Here is a 10,047-nt window from a genome sequence, read left to right as displayed (position 1 = left end):
TATGTGGGGTTTTCCCCCCTATAAGTCGCTTTGAGTTACTATTCATTGTTAAAAAGTGTCCAATAAACAAATGTTGTGATTACAGTGTGTGCTGTTCTTGGGCCATCTATCTATATGGCCACTTACAATGTTACCAGTACTGTTTTCAAATAAAATATATAGCAGGCCTATATGTGACACGTATAGGCCTACAGACAATCCACAAAGGCCTCTTAGCAACACTTGTCTTAACTGTTGTGGTAACTGGAAAATTATGACATCATCCCAGGGCGGAACTTTCTGGCATCCCTGTGGCAGTTCAGGAAAGAGCTTGTGGCTGGTGTTTGAGCAGTGTGTGTCTGCTTCAAGCTGGGGAAGCCGGTTTCGGTTCTTCTACATGGGGCAGGTGGGGGTATAGAGGCTTCTGCCTTGGCATCCAATGTTGATGTACGTTCCCCTCCCAGTACAAAATCTGCTATGGTAAGAAATCCCAGTAAGTTCTTTCTGTTTCAGGATGCGTAAAGATCGCGCGAGGGACCTTCGGCTTTCCAGATGCTGCTGAACTACAACTCCCATCATCCCTTGGTCATGCTTGGTCGGGGCTGATGGGAGCTGTAGTCCAACAGCATCTGGAGGGCCAAAGGTTCCCCCACATCTGCCCTAGTTTTTTCTAAGGCTGAGCACGCACCATACATTTAAAGGTCCCCACCACAAAGAATCCTGGGAACTGTAGTTTCCCCCCTCACAGAGCTACATCTCCCAGCACCTTTAACGAATTACAGTGTAACCCCTGTATCAAAACTGGGGGAAAGATGGCGTTGTGGAAGAGCTGAGTGGCAAGCTCTGAATCAGGCAGGTAACAATGCCTTTTCTCCTCCTGAAAGATCAGTTTAACCTGCTGGAACATATTCCCTGTCCTTCCCTCTCCCTTTCTGCCCTTTTTATTTTTGTTGCTGGTTTTGATTGCATCTGCTTGACTTTGTGTGATTTTGCATTAGAAATGGACATTCATTGCTGTTGTTGTTGTTGTTTTGTGCATTGTAATGGGCAAAACAAATAAAAATCAGTTGTCTATGCGTGTGCACACAAATAAACAAATGCATCTGGTTAAAAAGGTTGTTTATGTATGGCATTACTGTGGCTCATGTTTCGTAAGCCCAAAAATGGAAAACGAGCAAAGTCTCAACTAAAGAAGAATGGCCACTTAAACTGATGGAACATGTGCAGCGTGCAGACCTAACATGTAGAATAAGAGAACAAGAAGGACGTATGTTAAAAAAGACTGGGAAATGTTTGTGTTTATTTGAAAACGTGGGCAGCATTAAGATAAATTCAACGGTGAAAATAAGTTTTGATGGATGTAATAATGGAATGCTGAATGGTTTGGTTTATATAAAATAGGCAGGGATTTATGTTATGCAAAATGAACTATGGAAAGAGAAGAAGGGAAGTCATTGATATTTTAAGGTTGTTTAAATGAATATTCCAAAATGTAGAAAAAAATTTAATTAAAATCATAGGAAAAAACAAACATAAACTGCCCTAAATCCCCATCTGTTTTATAACAGGAAGTATCCAGAGAACCCCATTCCTCATCAGATTTCTCCAACTTTGAGACGGAATCTGTGCACCAAACAGACAAGGAGATTCAAGCGGATCTGGATCACACCAGCAATGTGGAAGGGTCTGAATATTCTTACCAAGGAGGCAATGTAGGGTTCAAGGAGATGCAAACCGAGATTGAGTTTGCTGTGCAGATAACCCCAATTAAAGATTTGAAAAAGCATCGGGAAAGGGTGGTAAGTGGCAGCGGATGCGGGGTGGGGATTTCTTGGCTCTGGGAATCCAGTTGAACTCCCATCCTTTTGATGGGAGCTGACAATTACGTACACAGATCCAGCGGCCACCTTTTCTCATGACACTACACCTGCAACCAATGAGGGCAGGAGGTCTGTGAGGCAGGTGGGGGGAAACGGCCTTGACCCAACTGCATATTCAGCAAGTGTGAGAACAGAAGAGAAGAGAAGCGATGTTTCTCCTTGCAGTTCGGTTTCTTGTGCCAGTCAGGGTCCTTTTCTTTACATAGAGAAGTATCTGTTCATCAGGACTCACGTAAGGTCCCTTCTTGATTCCTGCAACTCACTCTATGTGGAGCTGCCCTTATATTTCGTCTGGAAGCTGCAACTAGTACAGAATGCAGTGGTCACAATCCTCATGGGAGCAGATTATTGGCAATGTGATTTCTGCTGCAGAGAGAGAGAGCTGTGCTGGTTGCCAATTTGCTACCAGGAAAGCTTCAAGGTTCCTGTGTTAATTCGCAAAGCCCTAGAGCACCATCAGATGTCAAGGAAATAAACAGCTGCCTGACTTTTGGAAGGCATCTGAAGGCAGCCCTGTATAGGGAAGTTTTTAATGTTTGATGATGATGATGAAGAAGAAGAGTTTGGTTTTGATATCCCGCTTTATCACTACCCGATGGAGTCTCAAACCGACTAACATTCTCCTTTCTCTTCCTCCCCCACAACAAACACTCTGTGAGGTGAGTGGGGCTGAGAGACTTCAAAGAAGTGTGACTAGCCCAAGGTCACCCAGCAGCTGCATGTGGAGGAGCGGAGACGCGAACCCGGTTCACCAGATTACGAGTCTACCACTCTTAACCACTACACCACACTAGCTCTTGCTGTGTTTTAATATGTTGGAAGCTGCCCAGAGTGGATAGGGCAACCCAGTCAGATGGGAGGCATCATCATCAGATGGGAGGCATAATAATAATAATAATAATAATAATAATAATAATAATAGGACCAAAGTACCTTAAGGGCCATCTGATCCCTTATACTCAAGCAGAGATCTGTTTCAAACCACTCGCAAAATCGCAACATAAACAGCAGAAGCAGCTGGAAATTTATTTAACCCTGTCCAGCCCCACAAGCTTCCAAATGGCAGGTGGAATAAGAAAAGCTTTAAAAATAACCTTAAAATGCTGGTAGAACTAGCCATCCCTGGACAATTCCTTGCTCTAGCTTCTAGAAAGAGTTGTTGCTTATAAACATAATGGAGGCATTGGATTGGCTGCTAAGGGAAACACTGGTGCTGGAGTAGACAGACCTTCAGCAGGGGTCTTCTTAGGTTCTTTTGCATCCACACATCACATTCAGCCCCACAGCATGTGTCTACCATATGGTGGATACCATGGATGTCTCCAAGACAGATCATGATAGAGCATAGCATCTATAGTACGGAAGGTGCCAATGTTGAGGCTGATATCTCTCAAGAGTTTAAGAAGAGCCCAGCTGAAGGACCAGCCACTCTAGCACCAGCGCTTCTCATAGCAGCCAATCAAATGCCTCCATCAAATTCTGGAACAAGCCCATGGCCCATCTAGTCCACCATCCTGCTCTCGTGGTGGCCAAATTGCTTCTCCATTCAACCCTTCCACATGGTTTTCTGGTATTTCATGCACTGCGACTTGCTGTTATATTTGTGGATTATAGTTTAGTACTGCATTTTTTCAGTGTATAACATGCCCCTGTGTATAACACAACTCCTATTTTTTGGGACTCCAAATTGAAGAAATGTGGGGAGATTGCCCAGAGTTGTTGAGCGTTTTTTGTTGAGTGCCTGACTGCCGCATCAATGAAGCCAAAAAAATCTGTCCACTCACCCCCCAACAGCCGCCAATCGCCGGCCCAATTGCTGCAGCAGCCAATCACCAGCAGACCTTGCCGCAGCCACCAACACCAATCACTTGCCCAAATGCCCCTGACAATTTCCTGCTTGCAGCAGCCACCAATTGCCCATCCCAACTCTGCACTATCCGTGTATAAGATGACCCCAGGTTGTTGTTTTTTGCATTTTTAAAAAAATAAAGGATCTCGTCTAATATGGCAATTCTTTATTCTAATCAATAAGTGTAAAGTCTTTAATTATCCTTTGCCGATACTTAATTTTACTGTTTACTATTAGATTCTAATGAATGGTTGAATGTTGCTTTATTTGATATCTGTTATAAAGTTTTCAATCAATAAAGCATTTAAAAATGCGGGATGGGGGGGAATAGAGCATAGCTGGCCTGGCTAGTAGCCATTCATACTTCCTCCCTGTCCCTCCTTTCCTATTACAGGATGCTGCAAGGGACACGCCAGCCTCTTCGTACATCCCTGATGACATGACGGAGACCTTAGACAATAAGAGTCAGGGAGACCGGCTGGCCATCAGCACCCAGCGAGGGACCAGTGCTCTGCAGCCAGAAGCCTACTCCAGGATAGGCGAGGCTAGCAGTATGGATCGGGTGGGTCATCTGCACAGCAGGCAGATCACAGCAGCTGATCTTGACCTGGAGAAGATGAGGCTGGATGGTGCAATGACCAGGCTGAGGTACCGGCATGAAGACAACGAGAAGAGGCGGCAGCACGAGGAGAAAATGCAGCAGCTACATCATCAGACAAGCCCTCGATCAGTAAGTGTGTGTGTGTGGGAAATAATGGGTAGATGTGAGCTTTCCATTAAAAATGGAAACCAAATTCTGCATTCGTTAGCCTACAGCATCATTGGGCATTGTTCTGGGCTGTAAAAACCCTCAACTGCTTAGTTCCCGCTAGGGATGGAAGGATCTGTTAATTTCTGCTCCCACGGCTTCGTTTTTCCAACCTTAAAGCCAGTTCTCTTTGGCAATTTGCATTAAAAAAAACAACCCCTCATGAAAATTCTCCAGCATTTGAGTGCCTTTTCCTCCCAGTAAACACATTTTTGTATGCAGTTTGGACCACGGTCGACATTTCTGCAAGCAATAGAATCCTAATGTGATGCATTTTTGTATGTTATTTTCACAAATAACGTTCGTGGGTTGTTGTTTTTCTGCACACTTTCTGCTAATGTATGCATTTTTTTTGCAAATGAGGTTTGGTTGGAAAACTGCATTGCAAATTTTGGATAAGAGCGACTTCGGAAGGCTGGCTGTGTTTCAGCTCTCACCTTGCTCCAGAAAGTGAAATTTTCATAGATTCAACTTTAAATGCAAGCTAAATTGAATTCTCCCCCACCCCCCAGCTCTGCCTCTGCTAACCCTTTGGCTTTGTCTCCCATTAGCTATCTTCTGCCCCAGCAGATCCAATGGATACCAGCCTCCACTATCAGGCCCTTGAGGATTTCTCCCAGCCATGCCCTCTCCCTGGCAACACCTCTCACTGCCCCTGCTTCATAGCTGAGGCTGATGGTAGATCTGGAGGGCACCAGGTTGGCAAGGACTGAAAGCAACATGCTTCCAAAACACACATTTGGCTTCTGCTGCTGTGTTTAGAGAAGACATTTTTGCTGTCCTCACCCAGACCAGTTGATGCAATAAGAATATAGGAAGCCCCTAGGCAAGCACTGCTCACTGTATGCTTCATTCAAATGACATTGGGGCAAAGGGGGCATGGTCCTTTTGCTCCAGGAGTGAAAAATTTCCAGGGAGAAAAAAAAGGAAAGAAAACTCATTAGATGCCATGTTGTGGGCTCGTCTGACTTCTGCATTTCTCCGAATCGGTATTTTGAATGCACAATCTAAATATTTCTGAGCATGCTTAAATCCATATAAATCAAGGTTGGAGAATTCAACCTTGTTGTGGGACTCCAGGCCCCATTAATCCAATAACATCTGGAGAACCCTGTTCCCCCCACTCCCGATATAAATCAATGGAATTTAAGTTGAGCACATTTACAATGTCTATGAAGATGCGAGGCCCTCTGGGTTCAATGGGAACGTATTTATAGTATTGCAGGCTCTTTGGGTAGCTGATCATAGGGAGCGTTTTGTTAACAGACACCTCTTTTTCCTCCCCCACCCCTGTTTCTCTCCCCCCTCCCCACAGATTGGACAAGAGCTCCACGAACTCCTTCAGCCCCAGAACCAGTATGCCCTATTTTTTTTCTGCTTCATCTTTATCCACATTATTTACACAGCCAGGGAGCTGGCTTTCTATTTTATTATGAAACACGACATATTCTGCTTTGCCATTTTGCTGTATTTCATTTTCAAGAAGATTTTACTGGATTACAGAGGTAGGAGAAACTAATCACGAAACAGCAGCAGACTCTAGACAGCAGAGGAAAAAAGAGGGCAAGCAGTTCCCTGATGTTTATGTATCTCTGTTCTATCGTCTCTCCTTCCCTCCTCTTTAGAATTTCCCCCTTTTCAAACACATGCGACGAATGCAAGATTTGGCTTGGCTGTCTAAGTGCACTGGCAGTTCTCTCCATCAAATGCCGCTGCTGAGTATTATTGTTTTCCTTTGCTATTCAGTTATAGGCTCATCCATTGCAGCCATCCCACCTGAGCCTGTCACAGTCATCAATGTTAATAAATTGGCTTAGAATTAAACAGAAAACAAAACTGATTCTATTTGCACAATTTTTTCTTTGAAAAGGGGAGGGGTATAGGAAGCAGGACCCCTGGAAATGTTTGTAAAGGGCTGGACAGGGGGGGGGGGACTCCAAGACAGTCCAGTAATATGTCCGGCAGGCAGAATATCGACAGATTCCTGCTTTGCAGGGGGATGGACTAGATGACCCTTGAGGTCCCTTCCAACTCTACAATTCTATGATAGGTAAAGCATTACCATAATTGAATTTCCATACTAGAAAATACTTACTTTGTGCCAGCTGCATAGCTGTTAAAGGCATGAGACATCACTTGCTTATTTATTTATTTATTTACTTACTTACTTACTTCATTACATCTATACAAAAGAAAAAAGAACATTGAATAAAAAAAACAAACAAACAATAACCAAAGAATAACAATGTTAAAAAATTACATGTTGAATTCTTCCTTAAAAAAAACACCACAAAATGCATTCAATTAATGCCTTCCTATATTCCAATAATTCAGTTGTAAATAATACAAAGCAAAACATAACATCCAATTCTATATTTCATATAAATCAATTCTATTAACCTTTAGTAATACTTCTTTCTTCCTTACTTCTGTCCATACTTGTCTATTTCTACTATCTGTTACTTCCCCTTCCCTTACGGCTTCCACTTGTCTTCATCCTAGGTTGTCAGTCTGTCTCTTCTAGTTTACTACTTTAGTACTCTTGTGTAATTCTTCTATTTTATTTTCTTGTATTTTCCTTGCTAACTTTAGCTCCCAATACAGAGTACTTAGAAATGGAGCCAGCATTTCACAGTGGGGCATTGCTTTTTCAGGTAGTCTCCACTTGCTTTTTCTTGTACATATAGTTCTCATGGCAAGCTGCTCCTGTTGAGAGACAGTTAACCCCTTCAGCAGGGAAAATACAGGAAATGCCTCACATTCCTTCCTTCTAATTGTTTAGCAAAAGTGATTAAGTGACCTTCGCAATGGCGGTGCCTCCATATGTGCCTAATAAGCCCTAGAATGTTGCCTCCACATTTTGCTGTCTAACTTTATTGATAGATGTCAAATTCACTTCTTTCTTTTAACTGAAGGCTAAGAGTCCAGGCCTCCTGCTGCCTGGCTGGGTGTGTGAAAATGGACATGAAGATGAACTAGCAATTGTTCAAGCTCCTACCCCTGGTGTTGTTCAGAAATTTTTGAACTAGTTCAGTGAATTTTGTGTAACTGAACTAGTTCATTCAAAGCACTGATAAAATGAGGCATGGTGTAGAGAAGCAGGATAGGGAGAAGGTTTTCTTCCTCACTCACAATACAAGAACTCAGGGCCATCTAATGAAGCTGAATTTTGGAAGCTTCAGAATGAACAAAATAAAGTACTTATTCACAAAGGGCATCATTAAACTGTGGAATTCGCTCCCACAAGAGATAGTGATGGCCATCCATATCAACAGCTTTAAAAGATGATTAAATTCATGGATGATTTCGCCAGTATGGCTCCTAGCCAGTATGGTTATGTTCTACCTCCACTCTTGGAAGCAGTATGACAATAACAGCTGAGGTCGAATATATTCATGTCTTGCTTGTAAGCTTCCCACAGGCATCAGCTTGGGCACTGTAAGAACCAGATGATGGGCTTTTGGTTTGTTGATCTTATGTAGCAATTGGCTCACAATGGAGCTGAGCCAATATTTCTCCAAAGACTATTTTTTTGGGGGGGGGGGATTTCTGAGAGATTTCCTTTTCTCAGCAACCCCCCCCCCCCCGCTGTCTGCTAAAAGAAGACTACTTCACAGAATTCTGTCTGAATATTCTCCACAATTTATTTGTGGTGGCCATAAATCTTCTTACCTCCCAGAAAGTCCTAAAATAACACCAGGCCTCGGGCATTGTAGAGGACTCCAAATTGTGGTGAGTCTGTAAACGCAGTTGCTTCTTCTTCTTGATGCTGGGTAGCCTGGGGGGGGGGTGGGAAGAGAAGGAAGCTGTGCCATTGCCACTGCTTATTGTGAGACCCATCCCTAAGAAACTGTTGACAATTTTCTCCTCCCCCTGGAGAAATTGGGTAGAATGGTTCCCACAATTTCTCTGTACACAGAAATGGTAAGGACACAGGCAACAATAGGAACATGGGGCGCTGCTTACACCTTTGTCAGACAATTGGTTCATCTATCTCAGAATTGTCTACACTGTCCGGTTTCAGACAAACAGGGAAGGCTGGAGGGATGCTGTAAGGGTTTTCAGTGATTGCTCATGAGTAACCAGCCTGACGCCGAGGTCTTCTAAAACTAAGTTTCTTTATTGTGCAGATATGTACAGTGCAGCAACAAAAGGTACATCTAGCTCATCCTTCGGCAGAGTCCGGGAATGACTCTTTCCGGTTCTTTGCCCAGCATAAAAGCCGTGGGATGCGGAACCCCAGCCTACCCCCTCTGCGCCCTCCCCCCCCCTTGCAAGTGGGGAGATGGAAGAGGCGCTTCACCTCCAGTCCCTGCTTGATGCGAGGGCTCTCCTTCCCTGTCAGAGCCCTGACTGATTCAATTCAGGTCACAATTTAAAGGCAAATCTACCTACTTCACACTTTGCGAAACAGTTTGCGACTTGAAACTTGGGAGACATTTGTACCAAAATGCTGATAAATTTTCATAAGGATGCTTTAAAAAAAAACCAATCACAAATGGATGTGGAAAGGTATAGAACTGAACCTAAGGTTGGGGAAATGAGAAAATGAGCTGAAATTGACTGGTTTTGCCCAGGGGTCTCTCCTAGCCATTTATTGAGATGTTGGAGATTGTACCAGGAAGCTTCTGCATGCAAAGGAGGGGGTATTGCTCTGAGCTATGTCTCTCTGCTAGTAACAAGCACGTACAGACCATAGCATACTGTATTACAGTATTCAGGATATTGAGGTCTAGAGATCTGGTGAACAACAGATCAAGTGAAAATGTGGTTTCAGGCCATGAATAAGGCTGTCAAAAGTATTACAGAAACACACCGTTTTAGGACTACTCTTTCTTTAAACAGATTCGTTTTCTTCTGGGTAATTATTATTACCCTGTTAAAAGAAATGGGGGGGGGTGAATGGGTGAGCAGGAAAACCCCACATAGCTGCTCTGTGACCTACATAGCTCCAGTAAAGCAAGATCTGGTTGGTAAATAAATTAATCCCCCACTGACTTGAAGGTGATCCTCGCAGGAAGAAGGCTGCTTTTCAAATGCGTCTCTGACAAGGAGCATTGCATATCTGTCAAGAAACTCCACCCCTTACAAGCCAGAGGCAGCAGCAACTCTTTTTAAGAGCAAGGGGAAGGGGGGAAAGCAGTTGGATGATTTGTGGCGCCAAGGAGCTGAGTTAATGCTCCACTTCCAAGACTGTTGGAACTGCTGGATTTTAAACGCTGCCACCAGGGTTAGCTGGACAGGACCAGGATGCAAAGGTAAGTTGCATGGCATTTATTTGTGGGGAAATGCACTGCAAAAAAGAAAGAGTAGCATCCTTGAGTTGGTGCATTGGTCACCAGCTTGTCACCCTAAGATCTTCAAGAGCCAATATTGTGCATTGGCTAAGAGCAGAGGAACTGGCATGAAAGGACATGAGAGGCAGACACCTGGGGTCCCACTCAGCCGACTGAGTGTCAGGGCTTCCAGCTGCAGCAGATTTATTTTACTGTATTTTATTTGTGTACCACCCTCCATACACAGATCTCAAG

The 10,047-nt window shown here is 43.7% G+C and overlaps 1 protein-coding gene across 1 annotated transcript; it reads left to right on the top strand.

Annotated features, from left to right (window-relative positions):
• Positions 1-278: 278 nt before the first annotated feature.
• Positions 279-6,356, top strand: LOC117044729 (transmembrane protein 247-like). The gene is made up of 4 exons (XM_033145525.1): positions 279-459; positions 1,548-1,778; positions 4,103-4,438; positions 5,832-6,356. Exons 1-4 carry the CDS (start codon positions 457-459, stop codon positions 6,033-6,035), a joined length of 774 nt encoding a protein of 257 aa, XP_033001416.1. The 5' UTR covers positions 279-456; the 3' UTR covers positions 6,036-6,356.
• Positions 6,357-10,047: the final 3,691 nt, after the last annotated feature.

The sequence above is a fragment of the Lacerta agilis genome, chromosome 3 (assembly GCF_009819535.1).
Source record: "Lacerta agilis isolate rLacAgi1 chromosome 3, rLacAgi1.pri, whole genome shotgun sequence".
Taxonomy (NCBI): domain Eukaryota; kingdom Metazoa; phylum Chordata; class Lepidosauria; order Squamata; family Lacertidae; genus Lacerta; species Lacerta agilis.
Note: the sequence above shows the minus strand (reverse complement) of the source record. Positions and strands in the feature narration are given on the sequence as shown.

What these genes read in the sequence shown, in the direction of transcription:
- LOC117044729 (XM_033145525.1), top strand. An exon ending in AAAAGCATCGGGAAAGGGTG is followed by an intron (nt 1,779 to 4,102) that starts GTAAGTGGCAGC and finishes TTCCTATTACAG; the next exon opens with GATGCTGCAAGGGACACGCC. An exon ending in ATCAGACAAGCCCTCGATCA is followed by an intron (nt 4,439 to 5,831) that starts GTAAGTGTGTGT and finishes CCCTCCCCACAG; the next exon opens with ATTGGACAAGAGCTCCACGA.